General features: G+C 44.6%; 1 protein-coding gene across 1 annotated transcript in view; it reads right to left on the bottom strand.

The window, feature by feature from the left end:
• The window catches only part of MORC3 (MORC family CW-type zinc finger 3), a 30,037-nt gene extending 6,508 nt beyond the window's left edge, over positions 1-23,529 (bottom strand). Inside the window, exons 1-13 of the mRNA XM_063180769.1 lie at positions 23,449-23,529; positions 17,206-17,278; positions 14,836-14,968; positions 10,382-10,595; positions 8,740-8,888; positions 6,606-6,753; positions 6,389-6,520; positions 5,999-6,118; positions 5,484-5,581; positions 3,019-3,123; positions 2,791-2,913; positions 2,621-2,695; positions 554-596 (exon numbers count right to left, since the gene is read on the bottom strand). Of these exons, the coding sequence (XP_063036839.1) occupies positions 554-596; positions 2,621-2,695; positions 2,791-2,913; positions 3,019-3,123; positions 5,484-5,581; positions 5,999-6,118; positions 6,389-6,520; positions 6,606-6,753; positions 8,740-8,888; positions 10,382-10,595; positions 14,836-14,968; positions 17,206-17,278; positions 23,449-23,487 (1,452 nt within the window). The 5' untranslated portion in view covers positions 23,488-23,529. The remainder of the gene's footprint in view (positions 1-553; positions 597-2,620; positions 2,696-2,790; positions 2,914-3,018; positions 3,124-5,483; positions 5,582-5,998; positions 6,119-6,388; positions 6,521-6,605; positions 6,754-8,739; positions 8,889-10,381; positions 10,596-14,835; positions 14,969-17,205; positions 17,279-23,448) is intronic.
• Positions 23,530-23,856: the final 327 nt, after the last annotated feature.

The following is a 23,856-nucleotide window of genomic DNA, read 5'->3' as shown; positions in this document are numbered from 1 at the left end:
AATAAATAGGTTAAAACAGCACATGCAGCATCTCTTCCCCAGAAATGATCTTAGGTCAGAAATTGACTTTGAATGCAACTGAAATGAAATCCTACTTAAAAAATTTGATTCTGAGTTAGAATCCAGACCTCCCCATCAAACACCTGGATCTGCATCTGGGTTTAACCTGAATTTGAGTGTCTCCCTGCACAAGTGTAGCTGTTCCACCTCTGTCTGTCCCCACTGACATCCCCACTTTTAGGGGCATCTTTACTTTTATGTCCTCATCACATCTGTCTCCAACAAATCCCCTTTCAAGGGATCTGTTGGGATTTTAACGTCTTCTTTCAAGAACTGGGTGTCCTGCCATAAAAACAGCCACCAGTGACTGCCATCCCCTCCAGTTCTGCCCAGGGACCTTTGTCCCTCTCAAACCCCTTCCTAAGGAGAAAGGTGGTGGATTTTCCAGCTAAGAAAGGGGATTTGGGGTTTCCTCATGGTGAGCAAATCCTGCAAAGTACAAGTGGATGTTGAAGCAGAGCCAGGGCAGGCTCCTGGCAGCCCCAGCAGTTACCTGGTGGCTGTACTCCAGTCTCCTCTTCAGTTTTTCCCTGTCCCTGCACAGCAGCAAGGAAAGAATAGAAATGAAAAGTTTAGATTCAAACTGTTCATTCATTATAAAAACTAAATCTAAGATCTAAAAGCAAACAATACTCCTCATCTAGGTACAATAATCCAAGTATTCTTGTTTATTGAATGAAAATTTCCTCAGAAAGCTGGAAGCTTATCTGAGGTTAGCTTAACTTCCAACAAGTTCCCTCTAGATTATTGATTAAAATATTTACAACAACCCCAAACTCCCACTTCTGGAATATAAGGCAGCATCACAATTACCTAAATCAGTTTTTGTCATACACCTTAGCTAAGAACCCTTTTATTCCTAAATAAATGTACTGATCTTTTCAATATGCTTCAGTGTGGGCCTTTGAAAGTTACACAGCCAAGGTCTCCTAAGAGCCCTCAGAGTTTGTTTATGGGACATCCCAACTGATTGTTCATTTATTGATGGGACATCCCAAACTGACTGTTCATTTATCTATAGGACACCCCAAACTGATTGTTCATTTATTGATGGGATCCCAAACTGATTGTTCATTTATTGATGGGACATCCCAAACTCATTGTTCATTTATCTATAGGACACCCCAAACTGATTGTTCATTTATTAATGGGACATCCCAACTGATTGTTCATTTATTTATAGGACATCCCAAACTGATTGTTCATTTATTTATGGGATGTCCCAAACTGATTGTTCATTTATTTATGGGATATCCCAAACTGACTGTTCATTTATTGATGGGATCCCAAACTGAATGTTCATTTATTTATGGGATGTACCAAACTGATTGTTCATTTATTTATAGGACATCCCAACTGACTGTTCATTTATTGATGGGACATCCCAAACTGATTGTTCATTTATTGATGGGACACCCCAAACTGATTGTTCATTTATCTATAGGACATCCCAAACTGATTGTTCATTTATTGTTGGGACATCCCAACTGATTGTTCATTTATTTATAGGACACCCCAAACTGATTGTTCATTTATTGTTGGGACATCCCAACTGATTGTTCATTTATTTATAGGACACCCCAAACTGATTGTTCATTTATTGTTGGGACATCCCAACTGATTGTTCATTTATTTATAGGACATCCCAAACTGATTGTTCATTTATTGATGGGACATCCCAAACTGATTGTTCATTTATTTATGGGATGTCCCAAACTGATTGTTCATTTATTGATGGGATGTCCCAAACTGATTGTTCATTTATCTATAGGACATCCCAACTGATTGTTCATTTATTTATAGGATGTCCCAACTGATTGTTCATTTGTTTCTGAGACAGCCCAAACTGATTGTTCATTTATCTATAGGACACCCCAAACTGATTGTTCATTTATTGATGGGATGTCCCAAACTGATTGTTCATTTATTTCTGAGAAAGCCCAAATTGATTGTTCATTTATTGATGGGACGTCCCAAACTGATTGTTCATTTATCTATAGGACACCCCAAATTGATTGTTCATTGATTTCTGGGATATTCCAAACTGACTGTTCATTTATTGATGGGACATCCCAAACTGACTGTTCATTTATTTCTGGGATGTCCCAAACTGATTGTTCATTTATTTCTGGGATGTCCCAAACTGATTGTTCATTTATTTCTGGGATGTCCCAAACTGATTGTTCATTTATTTCTGGGACATCCCAAACTGACTGTTCATTTATGGATGGGATGTCCCAAACTGACTGTTCATTTATTGATGGAACATCCCAAACTATTGTTCATTTATTTATAGGACACCCCAAACTGATTGTTCATTTATTTATAGGACATCCCAAGCTGATTATCCATTTATTTCTGGGACATTCCAAACTGATTGTTCATTTATTGATGGGACATCCCAAACTGATTGTTCATTTATCTATAGGACACCCCAAACTGATTGTTCCCACACTGCCAAATCCTCTGGAACATCTCTCTGGGAGCTGGACTGTCACCCCAAATGCTGCCCAGCTGTCCTTGGCAGTGTTTAGAGCCCTGTAGAAGTCTCAGAACTCACTTTTTCTTGTAGGTTTTCTCGTACGTGGGGTGTATTAAATCATCATCCTCCGGCTCTTCTGGCACGTTACAATTCCTGAGGGAAGGAAGAGAACAGAGCAAACCGCACAGGAGAAGGAGCTGAGCAGCCCTGCTGCTGCCAGGGGGCTGTGGGGACGGGGTGTCCCTTACCTGAACTGGGGGTCGGGGTTCAGGGAGCAGTACCACTTCTCGGGCAGGTGCTCGATCCCGTCCGGCAGCTTGCGCCACTTGAGGCAGGCGTCGCACTGCACCCACGTCTGGTCAGGCTGTTTCCTGAAAAACCCAAACCAGTCAGCACCTGCACAACAGGGAGGGCTCTGCTGTCACACAGACCAGGGACAGAGTGCTCAGCTCCCTGCTGTCACACACGGGACTCACTGGATCTCCTCGACGGGCAGAGCCAAGGGATATTCCTCGTTTTTCTTGGTTTTCATCTCGTTCCAGTAATCGTTGAGCTTCTCTCCCAGTGCTGCTATTGTGAGTCTGCAAAGAAAAGAATTTAAAGATCACCTTGAACAATCCAATTCTAGCACAGAAAAAAACTTTATAAACTCCAGTGACAGAAAAAGTGCATGAACCACTTTAATATTCCTAATTGCATAAGAGTGGGAAAAAAGCTTTTCCTTTTTTCTTTTATAAAAAGTTTTTATTTAGAAACCTGTAGAAGTGAGGAATTGTCTGAAGTCATATTTGTCAGCAAAGGAACTCCTGGAAATACAAGTCAGAGCACAAAGACTGAAATCAAAAGTGCTGCTGATGGACAGAGCAAATCCTGGAGGGGCTTCACCAGCTCAGCCTCAAGCTGGGAATTTAAAAAAGCACAAAAGCAATCCAGCAGCTGACCTTGGTTCTGGCTGTTCCTGCACATCCCAAGTGCAGGTTCATGGCTACTCTCAGGCTGATGTCCAACTTTACAACAAGGAGCTGGCAAACATTTGATACAAACTCTGCACTCTGATGAAAGGAGCAGCTCAGTTTCACTCAGGGTAATTTTCAGTTTTGTTTCTGAGTTTTTTGTTCGGTGCAGCTCAGGGACTGCCCGAGCTGGCACGCCCAGGAGGGAGAGGTGAGCAACAACCACAAAGGGGAGGGGAGGGCAGCCCCTGGAATCCGGCTCTGAGCAATCCAGTGCATGAGTAACCAGCCCAGCCCTGGGCCTCACACCAACACCAATGTTTGTGCAGTGAACTCCAAGTGTGAGCAGAGCTTGGATCCAGGTCAGCTCTGCAGGAACTGCTGAGCCAGGGGACACAGAAGGGCAGAAAGGAGCAGTGAGCCATGGATGGGACTGTTACTGCGCCTGAGTGGGCGCTGGTGGTGAGAGAGAGACATGGTGAATTTTGTTTCTTGAATCAGAAGGCTTGATTTATTATATATTATATAGAATACATTATAACTATGCTAAATAGAGTATAGAGAGAGGTTTGCAGAGCAGCTAAGCTAGCTAAGAATAGATAGAAAGAATCTACAACAAAGTTGTGCTTAAGGACTGAGTTTTTGGTTTACACTTTGTGATTGGCCCTTAATTATAAACATAGAAAATGAGCTAATCAAGAAAACTCTTGTTACATTCTACAGCAGCTGATAATAATTGTTTACCTTGTCTTCTGAGGCCTCTGGCCTCCAGAACACACAGAAATCCAAAAGAAAGGATTTCTGTGAAGAAACGTCTGCGACACGGGACCACGTCCCCTTTGTGGGGAGGGAGAAGTGCAGGGCACCTTTCCATGGGGTTCACAACTTTCCAGCCCAAAACAAAATATTTTGTGAAATCCTGGAGCACTCCTGGCACAAGAAGCTTCCCAGGATCTGTCTCAAGTGTGGTGTCCCTGTGCCCACCCACGTCCCAAGTGCAGGGGAGGTGGCTGGGGGTAACACCAGACAAAGTTGGGGAGTTCCATTCCCATTCACAGCACTGAAAGCAGAGGGGAAATGCAGCTGCTGCTGCTGCATGGAATGAATGCAGCTGCCATGGGGAATGCTCCTGTGACAAAGAGCTCAGCAGAGTGGGGACACCCCAGCCAGGCCCTGCTGGAATCCCTGCAGGAATGGGAACTCCATGGCCCCAGGAGCTGACAGAGCAGCCAGGACAGCACAAGCTGTTTCGTTAATGAAGCAGCAGCTGGGTGAATTCCCTCTCCTCAGATGAACTTGGCTCATTATAATTTAATTGTAAGATGAACTCACTCCTCCACCCCAAAGCTGTGTCCAGGAACAACTGGATGGGGCACTCTAAGGTCTGGAGGTCTTTCCCAGCTTTAATAATCCTCTGATTCTCCCCCCTTGTCTGGATATTGACTTAATTACAGTTTTTGGACATGGTTGGGCACAAATTCCAGATTTCCTGGGGTGCTGACACACAAATCAAACCCAAGGGATTGAGGAAACCTCCTTTTCATGTAAAGTGTTCAAAACACTCCAAAAAGTGGAAAAATTCCCTGCTCCCTGTGCCTGCCCAGGGCATCCCCAGCTCCTGTGCCAAGGGAACTGCTGGTGCCACACACAGGAAATGGTTCAATCAATGTTTGCAATCAATGCCCAACATTTCCACATTAAAATCCACATTAAAAGCCCTGCTGGGCACATGGAAAATGCCTCCTCCTGAACAGCAACTAAAGAATATCCAGGAAAAACATGGGAACAAGGTGCTGTGGCTATTGTGGGAAAATATTTATAAGGAAAGAGGAGGGCAGACAAAAAAAGGATCTAAAAAGAACTGTTTGCATTTAAACTAGGTTTGGCCACAACACCAGAAAATTGTATTCTTCCTATTTAAAGAAGCAGCTTTATCAAGTGTTTCCCAGGAAATAATAATATGGGCTAGAAAATGCAGATAAAATTACCTGTATTCATTGGTGTAGTCAAAATCCTGTTTGTTGTGAGTTGGTTTTAGGAAGTTGCACTCAATAATCCCAACAACACCCACACCCATGTTGTTTGCCTGCAAGGAATTAAAGTTTATCAGGAAAACCAACACAAAATCCATGCCAATATTGCAAGAGTTTGCTGGAGGTAATTATTAACTGTATCTACACTGGGTAAAAAGGATTTTCTGGCTTGTGACTGCTCTGCAAGGAGAAAGTCTTGATATAAACCCCTAAAGAACAAATCCTCTGCTTTACCCCTCTTTTTGTCCTGAAAGATGTGCTCACATTCATATTTGTATCAAACTCATTTTTGTATCAAACAGCCTCAAAACCAAACAACTTAATCCAATTTTTAACTTCTGCACACAGTAAAAAAAGGTGATGTTATAAAGTATACATCAATATCTTGCTTTCCATCCATATTTTTTTAAATCAGTGTTTGAATGGAATTTATCAAGATGTTAAAATACTCTGAAGCCTCAATTTCTTACCTTTAACTGACAGCCAACTCTTTCATAAGCTTTGATGAGTCTGTTTTTGTGGTACATCATTATTCCATAGTGATCTTTGTTCCTGCAGTTAAATCCAAAAGTAATTCTGACTGTTTTGGCCTTTGGGCAGATATTAAGGAAAAATAGGGTGAATTTCAGAGAACACAAAAAATAAGAGTTACTCTGAGTGGGCCTTAAGAGCTTTCTTTTCTTATATTGAGACAATTCCTTCAGTAGGACTTAAAAAAAAACAGAACAAAACAACAACAACAAAAAACCAAACAAAAAAAACACCAAAAACCCCACAAAAAATAACCCCAAATGTATCAACAGAACTGAACAAAATCCAGTCACAGAATTCAGTTCTGCAAAGGAAATATTAAAGGATACATTGAGAAATTTGGGTCTGTAAATATCCCTCTCAATGAAGGCCAAACTTTTGGAAACCAGCTGTGTTTTCACTTTCTGCCCTCTCAGGATGATCTGCATGGTTGGCTTCAGGTACAAAATACTGCAGTAAGCCTAGAAAACAGATTCTGTTAGAATTAAAACATTTACACCCCCCAGCTTCCAAAAATAATCCCAATTTTAAAGACCCAACACGTACTCTTAGGGAGTAATCACTTTCTGGAACAATCTGGTCCATCCTCTCCTGTTTTTTGTAGCCTCTTTTGCCTGTTTCATCCAAGTCTTCTGGAATTCTGATGTCGTATTTGTCCTTGTCAAAGTCAAATTCTGGTTTGTCATTTTTGTCTCTAAGAATGAAGATGGGAAAATGTATTAATTAAAGGGGGGAAAAAAGCAAATGCAAAAGGAGGTGTTGTGGTGGAGCCAGGAAAGAAGGAAAAAAGGGGAATTCCTCAGTGATTTGCTAAAATAAAAAAATGGGAAGCTGGACTCAAATGTGTAAACTGCACACAGCTTGTTCCAGTTATTCCACACACAAAGAAATTCAAAATCTTTCTGTGTTTGCATACAATGAAAGAAAATATTAAATTAATGAGAGGTAAGAGACTGGATTTCCCTGAATTTCTAAGGTTCCAAATCCTTCTATGTTTGCACACACTGAAAGAAAATATTAAATTAATGAGAGGTAAGAGATTGGATTTCTCTTACTGAGGTTCCAGATGCTTCTATGTTTGCAAACACTGGAAGAAAATGTGAGATTAATGACAGGTAAGAGACAGGGTTTATCTTTCCAAGATTCCAAATACTTCTGTGTTTGCAAACACTGAAAGAAAATGTGACATTAGTGAGATGTAAGACTGGATTTCTCTTACTTTCTAACATTCCAAATCCCTCTTTGTTTGTATGCACTGAAAGAAAATATTAAATTAGTGAAAAGTAAGAGACTGGATTTCTCTTACTTTGTAAGATTCCAAATCCTTCTATGTTTGCACACACTGAAAGAAAATATTAAATTAATGAGAGGTAAGAGACTGGATTTATCTTTCTAAAATTCCAAATTCTTCCATGTTTGCACACTGAAAGAAAATGTGAAATTAGTGAGAGATAAAAGACTGGATTTCTCTTACTTTGTAAGATTCCAAATCCTTCTTTGGTTGTATACACTGAAAGAAAATATTAAATTAATGAGTGGCAAGAGACTGGATTTCTCTTACTTTCTAACATTACAAATCCTTCTATATTTGCATGCACTGAAAGAAAATGTGAAATTGGTGAGAGGTAAGAGACTGGATTTCTCTTACTTTCTAAGATTCCAAATCCTTCTTTGTTTGTATGCACTGAAAGAAAATATGAAATTAGTGAGAGGTAAGGGACTGGATTTCTCTTACTGAGGTTCCAGATGCTTCCATGTTTGCACACACTGAAAGAAAATGTGAAATTAAAGAGATGTAAAAGACTGCGTTTCTCTTACTTTCTGAGGTTCCAAATCCTTCTGTGTTTGCACACATTGAGAGAAAATGTGAAAAGTGAGAGGTAAGAGACTGGATTTCTCTTACTTTCTAAGATTCCAAATCCTTCTGTATTTGTGCAGACTAAAGGAAAATATGAGATTAATGAAAGGCAAGAGACTGGCTTTCTCTTACTTTCTAAGATTCCAAATCCTTCTATGCTTGCAAATACTGCAAGAAAATGTGAAATTAAAGAGAGGTAAGGGACTGGGTTTCTCTTGTTTTCTAAAATTCCAGATCCTTCTATGTTTTTTTCAGTGTGTGCAAAGAGTGAAATTATTGACAGGTAAGGGACTGGATTTCTCTTACTTTCTAAGGTTCCAGATGCTTCTATGTTTGCACACACTGAAAGAAAATATTAAATTAATGAGAGGTAAGAGACTGGATTTCTCTTACTTTCTAAGATTCCAAATCCTTCTTTGGTTGTATGCACTGAAAGAAAATATGAAATTAGTGAGAGGTAAGGGACTGGGTTTCTCTTACTGAGGTTCCAGATGCTTCCATGTTTGCACACACTGAAAGAAAATGTGAAATTAGTGAGATGTAAAAGACTGGATTTCTCTTACTTTGTAAGATTCCAAATCCTTCTGTGTTTGCACACACTGAGAGAAAATGTGAAAAGTGAGAGGTAAGAGACTGGGTTTGTCTTACTTTCTAAGATTCCAAATCCTTCTATGTTTGCACACACTGAAAGAAAATGTGAAATTAAAGAGATGTAAAAGACTGTGTTTCTCTTACTTTCTGAGGTTCCAAATCCTTCTATGCTTGCAAATACTGAAAGAAAATGTGAAATTAAAGAGAGGTAAGGGACTGGGTTTCTCTTACTTTCTGAGGTTCCAGATGATGATCCTGGTGCCCTTCTTGCCAATGATGGCATCGAGCTCTGCCAGCAGCTTCTCCTCAGTGGAGAACAGGGAGTGGGTGAGGATGGCCCTGAGGCTGTTCCTGCACTCTGCAGGGTCACTGAGCTGCCGTGGGCTGAGTCAAGGACAGGGACAGGGACAGGGACTGGAGGGGAACTGCAGCAAATGGGGAAATGTCACCACCCAGTGCCCAAATCCCAGGGCAATGTCAGCACCCAGTGCCCAAATCCCACTGCACACCCCAGGGGAATGTCAGCACCCAGTGCCCAAATCCCACTGCAGCAAATGGGGAATGTCAGCACCCAGTGCCCAAATCCCACTGCAGCAAATGGGGAATGTCAGCACCCAGTGCCCAAATCCCAGGGAAATGTCAGCACCCAGTGCCCAAATCCCAGTGCACACCCCAGGGGAATGTCAGCACCCAGGGCCAAATCCCACTGACCATCCCAGGGAAATGTCAGCACCCAGTGCCCAAATCCCACTGCACACCCCAGGGGAATGTCAGCACCCAGTGCCCAAATCCCACTGCACATCCCAGGGGAATGTCAGAGCACCCAGTGCCCAAATCCCACTGCACATCCCAGAACTCCTGCAAGGCTCCGAGTTTGAACCAATTACAGCAATCCCACAACCTGCTGCTTTGTGACTCCTCTCCAAGGAGAAAATTTTGATATAAATATCCATATATGTTTGAAAATGAAAAATTTGGATAGAATTTTTTTGTATAAACTCATTTTTGATATGAATTATATCAAATTAAAAATTTTATACAACAATTATATTAAAAATTATATAAATTTGAAATTTCGATATAAAATCCGATATATAAATTTGAAAATGTGATATAAACTTTCATATAAATTCATATAAATATTCACAGAAATTGTTATAAATTATATCAAATTTTTATAAATTATATCAAATTTTAAATTTGATATAAAATAAAATTTAAAAATTGATATAAGTTTAAATTCTTTATATAAATTTGAAATTTTGATATAAGCACTGATATATAAATTTGAAAATTTGATTCAAATTTTCATATAAATTCATATAAATATTCGCATAAATTGTTATAAATTATATCAAATTTTAAATTTGATATAAAATTAAATTTAAAAATTGATATAAGTTTAAATTTTTTATATAAATTTGAAATTTCAATATAAGCACCGATACATAAATTTGAAAATTTGATTCAAATTTTCATATAAATTCATAAATTGTTAGATGTGATGATTGTTTAGTAATTAAATGTAATTATTATATAACCATAAGAAGAATAATGAGAAACTATGTTGGAAATTCAGAGAGGGGCTAAATTTATGTATACAATAGAACAATATAAGTTTAATAATTAACATGAAAGTTATGTAACGATAGAGTATAAAACATGAGCGTTTCGGATATATGGTCGGAGTCAGATTTGGGTTGAATATCCCCCGATTCCCAGAGCTCTTCATAAAAAGCACCGCATATAATCCCCGTGATGACGTGGTTTTGAACGCTAACACCGCCAACACCTCCAAACCGCCCAAGCGTTGCTCTGTGCGTTATCCCCAAGCCCGCAGCCCCAGCCGTGCCCGGGCACCAGGAAGGATATGCTGGTTGGTGAAGGTGACGATGGGCACCATGACGTGCTCGGCCTTGGTGACCTCCAGGAAGGTCTGGGACAGCAGCCCCACGCTCATGGTGTCACCGTTCTTGGTGAAGACGATGGCGTCCTTGCCCAGGCGCATGGAGCCCGACTTGAAGCCGTTGCCGTAGAGCCCCACGGGGACGCGGCCGTTCATCACCGACTTCTCGCTGAAACCGAAGCTGCAACGGGAGAGCACGGGAGGGTGAGGCCTCAGCTTGGAGCTTTTATGGATTTCACATTCTGTGCTGCTTTAGGGTGTGTGTCCGAGCTTCAGATTATGGGGTGGTGAGCTCTGTGCACAGAGCAGGGACACAAAACAATTCCTGTTCCAGCTGGGTGTGACGGTGCTTGTTGTGGTGTGCTGTATTGTCCCATTTTGGCCTTCCAGGTCATCCCCCCAGGTGTGCCTACACCTCTCTCCCTTCCCCCTTGCCCCCATGCTGAGTGAGTCCTGTCAATCAGGCTGAACATTCCAGCAAGGCGTCGTGTGCTTGGTCAAGTTCAAAGGATGCCCCCATGCCCAGGGGTCATTGGCCTGTCTGGGTGTCATCTTCCCCTGAGACTCTGCCCCTCTCACCTGGTTGGTGGCTCACCTGTACCTCCCCTCCCCCTGGCCCTGAGCTTCAAAAGGTGATCAGACCATGCGGCCGGGTTCTGTTGGAGCAGTTGCTCACGTTCAGACCTCTGTAACCATGGAATAAACCTCTGGAGGTTAAACCCTCCAGCAGAATCCTCTCCTTTTCTCTTCACCATCGCCTGAAGCCATTCCTCCTGAGGTAAACGGGGTTCCTACCAAGCCTGGATTTGTTCAGTGCCCAGCTGCAATCTCCAGCAAGCCAAGGTATCTCTGGGGTGACACACCGCAGTTGCTGCCTTTGGCCCAGCAGCGAGGGTCAGACTGGCCCAGGCACAATCTAACTGGGAATATTGGGAGCCTTTTTCCAACAAGGGTCATGTGTTGAGGGAAGAGACGGAGATCTGACTCCATATTTCAGAAGGTTTGATTTATTATTTTATGAGATATATTACATTAAAACTATACTAAAAGAATAGAAGAAAAAGTTCTCCTCACTCAGAAGGCTGGCTAAGCTAAGAAAAGAAAAGAATGAAAACAAAGGTTTGTGGCTCGGACAGAGAGCCGAGGTAGCTGGGCTGTGATTGGCCATTAATTATAAACCTCCAACATGGACCAATCACAGATGCACCCGCTGCATTCCACAGCAGCAGATAACCAATGTTTACATTTTGTTCCTGAGGCCTCTCAGCTTCTCAGGAGGACAAAATCCTAAGGAAAGGATTTTTTATAAAAGTTGTCTGCTCCAGCTGGGCACCAAGGACAAATGATCCAAATCTCAGCCCCAGAGCACAAACACTGTGGGCTGGAGAGAGAAGAACAAGCAGGGTGGGACTGTGTTCCAGACTGCAAGGCAAGATGGATTCTATCACCATCTGTATGGCAGCTGTCTTTTGTCAAGTGGGCAGTTTGCCTTATCTCATCCACAGTCACTCCTCCCTCAGGAGGGGACATCTGCTGATAACAGCTATTGAATGTCACTGCATGGCTGATAAGAACTGCAGCATCCCATTGGGAGATGTGGGCCCAGAGGGAGGAGCCAAGCATTGCTACCCAGATATAATCTGGAGATTCTGGAACACCAGCACGGCTTCTGCACTGGATTCCCCAGAGGAACAGCAGCTGCCTCTGCTTCCCCTGGATCTTCAGAGGAAGAATCCATCCTTCTCTACAGGATCCCTGCTCCAGCAGAACCAGCCCTGACACTGCAGGAGGGCTGAGCCACAATTCCAATGGGGCTGCCACCAACACCCTGACCCACAGGGTGTCAGGTTGGGTTCTGGCTCTGGCAGTGTTGTTTTGCTGCACTGCATTGTTCATTTTATCCTTTTATTTTCTTCCCTATTAAAGAACTGTTATTTCCTGCTCCCATATTTTTGCCTGAGAGCCCCTTAATTTAAAATTTATAGCAATTCAGAGGGGTGGGGAGGGTTTGCATTCTCCATTTCAGGGGAGGCTCCTGCCTTCCTTAGCAGACTCATGTCTTTGCAAACTGAGACAGACTGCATAACCTAAAGCTGGAACTGGACAATGAACTGCAAATGCAAATGGAGCAGTATTGGATTTGTGGGGTGCCCCATGGCAGGGAGGAATGGTAAATCTGACTCCATGTTCTCAGAAGGCTAATTCAGTATTTTAAGATACTAGATTATATTAAAGAATAGTACACTAAAGAATACAGGAAGGATACTGACAGAAGGCTAAAAAGATAATAATGAAAACTCCTGACTCTCTCCAGTCCTGACACAGACTGACCATGATTGGTCAATAAGTGAAAACAATTGACATGAAAGCAATGAAACAATCACCTGTGGGTAAACAATCTCCAAACACATTCCACATGTGAGCACAGCACAGGAGAAGTGAATGAGAAAAGAATTTGTTTTCTTTTTTCTCTGGGGCTTCTCAGCTTCCCAGGAGAAATCCTGGGCAAGGGGATTTTTTCCAGAAAATGACTGCCACAGAGCAGAACTGATAAAAGTGAGAGACCTTGGGACTGGTTGTTCATTTTGGGACCATTTTGGTTCATCTTGGGTGCAGCCCTGGCTGGGCTCTGGTGTTGCCTGAGGTGCATCCATTGAGTTCTCCTAATAAATCCCTGCTTTATTCTTTAGCTCTGTCCAGCCTCTGCTCTGGGTCAGGTTCTCCTGAAAAAATCCCTGCAAAACTTGAGGGTTCAAGAGATGCAAGTGCAGGACTGGCAAATTATTTAACCCAACCCTCTTGTTTTAGAAGTCAGGGATTCCTGAACAACTAAATCCTAAAATCACCTGGACAATGCTGCTAAAATCACACAGCAAAAACTCGGGGATATCTACTTTCAACTTTTAAGTGTGGAACAGAAATATCCATACTTAGAAATAAGTATGGAATACAAAGTTTGGAATTAGATGAAAAAGCATTTTTATGAGAATCTGGTAGTTATCCTTAATTCCACAATAAATACTAATAAAAGCCCCTAACCCTGTCTTTTTCCTCTCCCTGCTTCCTAGATAAAGTTTGATTTGCAAGTTTTCCATTTCTGTATCACACTTCCAGTAAAACTGCACATGGAATTTAGGATTTATTATGGTATCTAATGGAAAAAGAACTGTTTGAATTCAAGCTTGCTCAAATTTAAATCTACAGGCAGAGCAATTTTTTACACTGAGAGAAATTGCACAGAAGCTTTCTGCTACTGTAGAAATAAGAGAAAAATCAGTTCCAATCCTAAAGATAAATAGACAATCATTTAAAAAATAGAAAACCCATTAATTTTTCTACAATACATTCTATTATTAATATTCCAATGGGTTTGAGCTGAATATCCCTTTTTCTCTCATTAAATAAAACAAGTGTGTCTGTGCCCACAGTTTAAAACAAGTGTGTCTGTGCCCACAGTGACCAAAATCCCCTCTCAGACCCTCTCAGGGACTGCTTTTTGTCTTTTAGCACTTGGATCTCACATATTTAATGCATATTATTGTTATTATTATTATTATAATTATATTTGAATTCTCCTTATCTCAGATAATAATTATAATCATCATCATCATAATCTTAGGGGGTGCTTGATGCCTTTGTGCTTTTAGCACTTGGATCTCACATATTTCATGTACATTTTTGTTTTATTATTATTTTATTATTATTATTATTATTAATACTAATAATACTACTACTACTACTACTACTACTACTACTACTACTACTACTACTACTACTAATAATAATAATAATAATAATAATATGTTGAATTCTCCTTATCTCAGATAATAATAATAATCATCAACATCATCATCTCAGGGAGTGCTTGGTGCTTTGTGCTTTTAGCAATTGGATCTCACATATTTCATGTACCAAATTATTATTATCATTATCATTATTACTATTAATAATAAATAATAATAGTAAAAATATCTGAATTCTCATCTCTGACAATAGCAATAACAATAGTAATAACAATAATAAAGATTATGATGATAGTAAAAAAAAATATTTGAATTCTGCTTATCTCCAGTAGTAGTAGTAGTAGTAATAATAACAATAGTAATAATAGTAATAGTAATAATAAAAATATTTGAATTCTCCTTATCTCCACTAGCAGCCACTACAGAGAGTTTCCACAGCATAAAGGGAAGGCTGAGAGAAAGGATAAAAGGAAATTATGAGGTAAAAGTTCCCTGACAATGTTCCAGGGAAGCTTCAGCAGCATCTGCCTGCTCTGGAGTCTCACCTGGACCTTTAGAACCTTCAGAAATGCTGAATTTATCAGCCAAGTCAGTGAATTATGGATGAGAAGCAGGAACACAGTGAGCAATAGCAGAGGCAGAGTGGAATTTACAGCAGGCAGGGTCAGGAGGTCCCACCTGAGCATTTTGTGCAGTTTCTCAGAGTTCATGCCGTTGCCGTTGTCGGTGAAGGTCAGGCAGATGTTGTCGTTGATGACGGTCTTGTCGATCCAGATCTGTTTGGCACTCACATCTGGGTCATAGGCATTGTCTGAGGGCAAGGAGAGCAGGGTGGGACACCAGAAAACAAAAATTAACTGAGTGCAGACACATTTAAAGCCAATCAGAGTGTTAGGATGGAACAGCTGCATCCAACCCAGGAGAACCTGACCCAAACCAACACAAAACATCCCAGATTATCAATGACAGTGACACAAAGACCAAAGATGGAGCTGGAGGTGAGCAGCTCACACCAGAACAGAAAATGAAAGCAAGCCCAGGTTCCAGTTTCATTTCCTGCCTGCAGAGCAGCTGTGCAATGTCTGCTTTCTCCCAGCCCTTACTGCAAAATGCTTCAGACTCAACTTTGTGCTTACAGGATGTGAAAATCAAACATGACTAAAGAGAAACCAGAGCTCCACAGAGCCCTCCTGGCAGCACAGCCAGGCCACCTCAGCTGCCCCAACACCTCCTCTGTCCATCTTTTACCCCATCCCAGGGATCTGTGAGGGGGAGAAGGGTGGGGTGGGATGTGATGGCACCTCTGCTCACTGCCTGCCCTGCAGGTCCAGCTGAGGGACAGAAAACAGCTCAAGCCAATAAAGAATCACAGCTTGGTGACCGAAACCTTGGCAGGTTTCTTTCTATAAACTTTATGTCCAAATTGCATCACGGTGAAATATTTAATAAAATGTATTTCAGCATGACAAAACACAGACAGGTACAGCTGAAAGTTTGGAGTATTTGGAGTGTGAAAAGAGCTGAGAAGATTGAACAGATTGCACTCCCAAAACAGCAGGCCTTTCCACAGCCACAGGGCTCAGGTTTCCTCCTTTGGACAGCTTTGGCCTCATCAGCTGAAAAATCCCTGCTGGCTTCTGTTAGGGTGATTGTCTGGAGTGAGGGAAAAAGGGAAAGGGGGGAAAGGGAAAGGGGGGAAAGGAAAAAGGGGGAAAGGAAAAGGGGGAAAGGAAAAGGGGGGAAAGGAAAAGGGGGGAAAGGAAAAGGGGGGAAAGGAAAGGGGGAAAGGAAAAGGGGGGAAAGGAAAAGGGGGGAAAGGAAAGGGGGGAAAGGAAAAGGGGGGAAAGGAAAAGGGGGGAAAGGAAAAGGGGGGAAAGGAAAAGGGGGGAAAGGAAAAGGGGGGAAAGGAAAAGGGGGGAAAGGAAAAGGGGGGAAAGGAAAAGGGGGGAAAGGAAAAGGGGGGAAAGGAAAAGGGGGAAAAGGAAAAGGGGGGAAAGGAAAAGGGGGGAAAGGAAAAGGGGGGAAAGGAAAAGGGGGGAAAGGAAAAGGGGGGAAAGGAAAAGGGGGGAAAGGAAAAGGGGGGAAAGGAAAAGGGGGGAAAGGAAAAGGGGGGAAAGGAAAAGGGGGGAAAGGAAAAGGGGGGAAAGGAAAAGGGGGGAAAGGAAAAGGGGGGAAAGGAAAAGGGGTGAAAGGAAAAGGGGGGAAAGGAAAAGGGGGGAAAGGAAAAGGGGGGAAAGGAAAAGGGGGGAAAGGAAAAGGGGGGAAAGGAAAAGGGGGGAAAGGAAAAGGGGGGAAAGGAAAAGGGGGGAAAGGAAAAGGGGGGAAAGGAAAAGGGGGGAAAGGAAAAGGGAGGAAAGGAAAAGGGGGGAAAGGAAAAGGGGGGAAAGGAAAAGGAAAAGGAAAAGGAAAAGGGAGGAAAGGAAAAGGAAAAGGAAAAGGAAAAGGAAAAGGAAAAGGAAAAGGAAAAGGAAAAGGAAAAGGAAAAGGAAAAGGAAAAGGAAAAGGAAAAGGAAAAGGAAAAGGAAAAGGAAAAGGAAAAGGAAAAGGAAAAGGAAAAGGAAAAGGAAAAGGAAAAGGAAAAGGAAAAGGAAAAGGAAAAGGAAAAGGGGGAAGGAAGGAAAGGAAAAGAGGGGAAAGGAAAAGGGGGAAAGGAAAAGGAAAAGGGGGAGAGGAAGGAAAGGAAAAGGGGGGAGAGGAAGGAAAGGAAAAGGGGAGGGAAATGTGTGACCAAGGGTTGCTCCCTTGGCAGCAGCAGAGTGCTCAGTCACTCCCAGGCCACAGCTTTGTTTGGAGGAAGCAGCTCCTCACTCACTCCCTGCCTGTGGAAAAGAGGAACACTGGGGATGTGCAGCTGACTCCTGCTCACAATCACAGCCAGCATGATCAGCAGGAGCTAACAAACTGCTGCACAAGCCCCAGGTAATGCAGGTAACAGGAGCAGAACAAAAAGCAAAACACTGAGGATGTTCAGCCAGGTTTTTCCCCAAAAGGAAGGAAAAAGGGTTTGAAACAAGAAACAAGAATTGTTCCAAGCTGTTGATCACCTACCTATGAGCTCTGCAATTGCACTGAAGGGCCAGGTGTGGCTGGTGGAGTTGGTGTGCAAGAACTTTGGGCACAGCTGCAAGAAAGCACAAGCAGGGCATTAGTTTGGGCTCTCCAAGGCAGAAACCAGGCTGTTAAATACAGGACATTTCATGAGGCTGGTTTGGACACCACCACCAAAAGGCTGGAACTGAATTGATTTCTGGGTTTTGGCAGGGAACATTAACACAGCTCTTGAGGAGGAAATCCAGCACAGCTTCAGCATGTTCTGAGCATGGGCTGTCATCCTAACAACTTATCTTTATAAGGAACTATTGCTATCTAATGATGCCAGAGGTTACAGAAAACATCAAAGCCATGGTGCAAACCAGCAAGAGAAGCTCTCAGATGTTAAAAACTCCCATCTTAAACCAGAAGGATTCAAACCTCACATGAAGAGTGAGCAGCACCCAAAACCCTCTGTGGGGTCTGTGCCCACAGCGACCAAAATCCCCTCCCAGGGGGTGCTTGGTGCTTTCAGCACTTGGATCTCACACATTCCATGTACCCAAAGGCACAGAATTAGGTGAAAATGTGCAAATACAGCACCTCCTTATGGGATGTAACTCAGAGATGTCAGTGCCAAAGGAATTGCCAAGCAGCCCCAGCCCAGGCTCACACACATTCACTTCAAGACTGGGAAAAGCAGAACTAAAAATCCGTGTGAGTTAAGGACCTGGCCAGGAAACATTTGGAAAAAACTGAAGTGCTGCAGCTGCTGGTTGTGTTTGCATCACCCCTGAGGAATCCATGGTTCCACTCCCACAAAGGCTTTAACACAAACCCCTGCACAGATCTGCCCAAGCCCCCCTGCCTGACTCGTGGTGATGGCACAAAAAGCAGCAAAATGAACACAAACCACTGAAAAGTGCCCTTGTACCACTGAGTTACACAAAACCCACAGCAAAATCCACATTATTGCACAGAGAAAATCTGAGAGAGATTATAAATACCGTGTGCATGCCCACATTGCATTTTTACAGAGTTATTTGTTCACAAGCACTTTTAGCAAGGGATGAAGTGTAAATAAAACACGAGTGTAAATAAAAGTGCAAATAAAAGCAAGCAGCCACCTCAAAGCCCCAAGGTGAAAAGGAATGATGCTAAAAGCAAACTCTGAGCCACAAAGCAGGCACAGAGCAGGAAAATGCCACAAGGAGAGGCAGCAGCCCCGGCTCAGAGCAACAGAAGGTGCCAAGAGCTGTCACCTCCATTCTCAGGTCACAGCAGCACATGACACAATTCCAAGTGCAACCTAATCCCTGATTTCTCCATGGAGCACCAGAGGGAGCAGACAGCACCTTCCTCAGTGCCATCTGTGCTGCAGAGCTCCAGGTTTGCAGAATCTGGGGCAGGGAGTCAGCCTAAGGCAGGGAGCTCCCAGCAAACACCTCCAAGAAATTCTGAATCCAAAAGAAAATTCCTCTGGGTATTAATGGAAATGGAAACCTCACATGTGGGCAAAAGGATCTTGGGATTTCTCCCTCAGAGCCCTGGGTGATTCTGCAGCATCTGCTCCTGGGTTTTCTAAGCTTTGGGATCAAAATCCACCAGAAACAACTGGTGGGGCTTTTCCCACCTGAAATCCTTCCCTGGCAAAACAAAACCTCATTTAAAAACCCCAACCCAGCACAGGGATGCACATTCAGGGATTTGGCATCTGCTCAGCTCCCTGCTGGAACAGTGAACAACTCCAAGCACACAGGAGGCTGCAAGTGCTGGATTCCCTGCTGGATTCATTCCTGGATTCCTTGCTGGATTCATGGATTCATGGCTGAATTCATTGCTGGATTCATGGATTCATTCCTGATTCTCTCCTGGATTTATTCCTGGATTCCCTGCTGGATTCATTCCTGGATTCCCTGCTGGATTCATGGATTCATGGCTGAATTCTCTGCTGGATTCATGGATTCATGGCTGGATTCCCTGCTGGATTCATGGATTAATTCCTGGATTTATTCCTGGATTCCCTGCTGGATTCATGGCTGAACTCCCTGCTGGATTCATGGATTCATTCCTGGATTCCCTGCTGGATTCCCTGCTGGATTCCCTGCTGGATTCATGGATTCATTGCTGGATTCATGGCTGGATTCCCTGCTGGATTCATGGCTGGATTCCCTGCTGGATTCATGGATTCATTGCTGGATTCCCTGCTGGATTCATGGCTGGATTCCCTGCTGGACTCCCTGGAATCTCAGCAAGAGGGACTTGGCAGGAAGCCCTGACTGTGGTTTTGACAGAGGCATCAACTCACACTTGGGAATTTTATGGAATTCTTGAGGTTGGCAAAGCCCTGCCAGCCCATGCAGTGCCAGCTGTGCCCCATGGGCACCTTGTCCCCAGCCCAGAGCACTCAGTGCCACCTCCAGGGGACACCTGCAGGGATGGGCACTGCAAACCTCCCTGGGAATCTCCTTCCAAAGCCTGAGCTCCCTTTCCATGGGCAAATTCCTTCTGAAAAGGAAGCAGCACCTCCCCTGACCATCAGACAACACTCAGGAAGGACAGAAAGAACCTCAGTGTCACCCTCAGTGTCACCATCACCAATAAATGTCCTTTTTTGCCTGTGAACCAAACCATTCTGTGTGCACAGCAATCAAAGCTTGCCTGTGTAACACAACAACAGCTGCACTGCTGTGAACCAGTGGGAATTGTGAAAACAACATCTCGGGAATCCTGCTGGCATTCTGCAGATCAGTGCCTGGGGGAGGGCTGAGAAAGGCTGCAATGGGCTGGGAACTGTCACAGGGTCAGGAGGGGCAAGGTGAGAACAGGAAGAAAAGGCTGCAATGGCTCACAGGGCTGGGAACTGTCACATTTACAGCAAGGGCAAGGTGGGAAGTGGAGCCAATCTCCCACCCCTCAGCAAAAGCTGAGCACAAGTGCCACAAGGAATTCATGGCACAGCTCCCCCAGGGCACACAGCACCCCCTGAGCACAGCACCCACACTGGGGGAGGGCTGAGAAAGGCTGCAATGGGCTGGGAACTGTCACAGGTGCAATGTATACTGCCCACCCACTGCAGTCGGATCCTTAGAATAAAATTGCTGTCTCCTGCTTTGCTGGGGGCAGCTGGGCAACCCTGCTCAGGCTATCTCTCACTCTAAGGATCTCCATTTCTCATGCTAAGTGAGAACAATATTGTAACCAAGGACTTCTTCATGAGAAACCAGCTCTGTTATGAGCACAGCTGTGCCCTCCCAGCCCCAGAAGGCCAAGAGGTCCCTCCCCAGGCCACTTGCTTTACCCTCTGGGTGAGGCTGGAGAGTGCAGGCAGGGCTGCAGTGTGTGTGGGGACCATGCCAGGTCCAAGGTGGGCACTGGAGCCAATCTCAGCAAAAGCTGAGCACGAGGGAATTCCTGGCACAGCTCCCCCAGAGCACACAGCACCCCCAGAGCACAGCACCCACACTGGGGAGGGCTGAGAAAGGCTGCAATGGGCTGGGAACTGTCATGGGGACAGGAGGGGAAAGATGGGAACTGGGAGAGAAAGGCTGCAATGGGCTGGAAACTGTCTCAGGGACAGGAAGGGAAAGATGGGAACTGGAAAAGAAAGACTGCAATGGTTCACAGGGCTGGGACTGTCACAGGGACAGGAGGGGCAAGGTGGGAACTGGAGCCAATCTCAGCAAAAGCTGAGCACGAGGGAATTCACGGCACAGCTCCCCCAGAGCACACAGCACCCCCTGAGCACAGCACCCACACTGCCCTGGGCTGGGAGGGACCCTGAGCCCACCCAGAGCCCACCCTGCCCGGGCAGGGACACCCCAGCCCCTCCAGCCTGGCCCTGCTCATGGAAACAAGGGCACAAAATCAGATTAAAGGGCAGCAGAACAGTGGTTTCAGGCCATCACTTCTGTAGTTTCCTGCAGAGCAACCCAGCAGTCAGCAACCACTCCCTAATTCCTGATGAACTCACCAGGAAATATTTCAGTCCGTTTGTCCTTGCACTTCATTCATCAATGCACCACTTTAATTAGCTCAGAATTAATTGAGATTCAGTAAGAGCTGAACACTCACTTTGCCAGTCCAGCTGTTTTGCTCACTCAGCCAAACGTATTTCGTTATTAAGTGGGTTTTGTTTGGTAATTTCATTTTTTCTGAATATCTGAAACCTGTCCTGAGAGCAGCATCCCCTGCAGGTGTAACAGCAAATATTGGGGAATAAATCAGTTTATCTCTCAAAAATGACAGGCAGCTTTGGGAATTTCAGTTCCCACCCTTGCAGATCCCAAGGTGTGCACAAATCCCAAAGCCCTGCAGAGTTTGCCTCACCTCAGGAACTCACTGCTTGCAAATGATAAATTTTTGTTGTGCCACCTGTGATCACTACAGTAATTCATTCATCTGAGTGAAAAATGCAGCTTGGTTTAGCCTGCATTTATTGAACAACTTCTTGGGAACAACTCTGCCATTTCCATGGAATTGTTTAGGTTGGCACAGCCCTGCCAGCCCATGCAGTGCCAGCTGTGCCCAGCCCAGAGCACTCAGTGCCACCTCCAGGGGACACCTGCAGGGACGGGGACTCCAAACCCCCCTGGGAATCTCCTCCAAGCCCTGAGCACCTTCCCAGCCAGAAATTCCTCCTGAGATTTCTGCACAAGCCCAGGTCAGCCCTGTTCAATGAACCACATCAAGGGACTGATCCAAATTAAAAACCACCCTTAAAATATTAACCTGGATCACTTCCCTGAGCTGCTTCACTCGTGCAGCTGGACAGAAATACTGCCAGAGCTGCAGCAGGAGAGAAATTCCAGGCTGGGAATGAGTTCCCAGGCCCTCCCAGTGCCTCTGAATCCACGGGAATATTTTATATTCCCAAAGAACTGCGATTATCAGCTCTCCCCACCATTCTCTGCATCACAAAGCCTTTTACAAAACCGCATCAGCTGCTTCACTTGAGCAAAAAAATAAATAAAAAAAAAAAAAAAAGAGAAAAACCCTACAAAACCCACAGCTTTCACTGGAGAGTCACTGAATGCAAATTCTCAGCTGTGCCTGCGACAGGCAAAACCAAAGAGCAGCCTAAAAATAATTCAGAAAGTTCCCAAGTGCATCTTGTTTCGTTTGTACCTCTGAGAGTTCACTCTGGCAAAGTGATTTCAACCTGAGAATTATTTTAAACTCTGAACTGCCACATACAAAGGCTGATTTTTGATATTTTTCCTCTCAAGACAACCAATAACACATTCAAAATGTAATAATAAGTCCAAATCTTTGTCTAAAGAAGCAGAACAATCCAGCTACAATAAAATATCACACAAAGTGTGGGTTTCAAACACTTGCAAGAATTAAAAGCCTGAAATCAAAATCTAAATACAATTTTGGAACTTTGAGGAGATGATGTTTAGGGCTCATGTCTGTTATAATTCATTTTAGCAACTTTTATTAGGGTAATATAAATTCCCATTAAGATAACAGAAATGGATGTCAGGGTACCATAAATCGATATTAGGTGATAAAATTGCAGCCAGAGGTTGGACTCAATGATCTGGGAGGTCTTTTCCATCCTAAACGATTCTGTAATTCCAGCACTCCTTAACACTCGCTATTTGTCACTCAAATATTTCACAAGTTACTCATCAGAACACTGTCCTAAAGGTGACGAGAACAGGTGAGATTTACAGACATTGACTTGGGAAAAACTCTCCTATTTCCCCTAAAAAAGCAGCTTTAACTTCATTTCTATCAGCACAAACAACCGAACCGATCGCCACAACAGCTCAGCAACAGCACCGCGACCGAAAACCCAACCCAGCAGCCCCGAACTGCGCGAACACTCATCGCTCTCAGCCGCAATTAGGGTTAAACTCTAATTAGGCCGCTCGCAATAAAAGTAGTTAAGATTTGGACTTCCAAGTCGGCAATTAGAGGTCACGGCGCTCGCCAGAGGCGGGGAAATCCCGCCCCCAGCCCCGAGCCCACCCCCAGCCCTCAGCGTCCCCTCGGACAGCCCGGCCGGCCCCACAGAGCGGAATTCTGGCGGTTCTGAGCGGGGCTGAGGGCGGGGAGCCCCCGGCCCCCACAGAGACACTCAGCGCTCCCCGCCCTCGCTGGGGGAGGCACCCCGGAGGTGCCCAAGGCCAGCCCGGACGGGCTCCGAGGTGTCCCTGGCCATGACAGCCGGCTGGAAGGAGCCGGTCCGCAGCGGGTCCCCCGGGTGCCGTGTCCCGGCCGGCCGCGGCCCCGCCGCCCGCCCGCACTCACCGCGCTCAGGCGGATCCCGCCCTGTGTTTTCGCCGCCATCTTCAGGCCGCGGCCCCGCGCGCGCTTCCGCCTCCCCGCGGCCTTGCGCGCTTCCGGGCCCGGGCGCGCGCACGCGGGGCGGGGCTTGGGGAGAGGCCACGCCCCCTCCTCTCGGTGGGCGGGGCCGGGGCGCTGAGGGCGCTGTGAGGGGATGGCGGCGGGGCGGAGTGAGGGGATGGAGTGGGTTGGGACAGGGCTGGGACATCATCCTGGACAGCTGTGCCCGATCACCGCCTTGTCCCCAGCCCAGAGCACTCAGTGCTACCTCCAGGGATGGACACTCCAAACCCCCCCTGAGCACCCTTTCCAGGAAAAAAAAATTCCCAGTATCCACCCTGAGCCTGCCCTGGCCCAGCCTGAGGCCGCTCC

This window comes from Melospiza melodia, chromosome 2, assembly GCF_035770615.1.
Source record: "Melospiza melodia melodia isolate bMelMel2 chromosome 2, bMelMel2.pri, whole genome shotgun sequence".
Taxonomy (NCBI): Eukaryota; Metazoa; Chordata; class Aves; order Passeriformes; family Passerellidae; genus Melospiza; species Melospiza melodia.
Note: the sequence above shows the minus strand (reverse complement) of the source record. Positions and strands in the feature narration are given on the sequence as shown.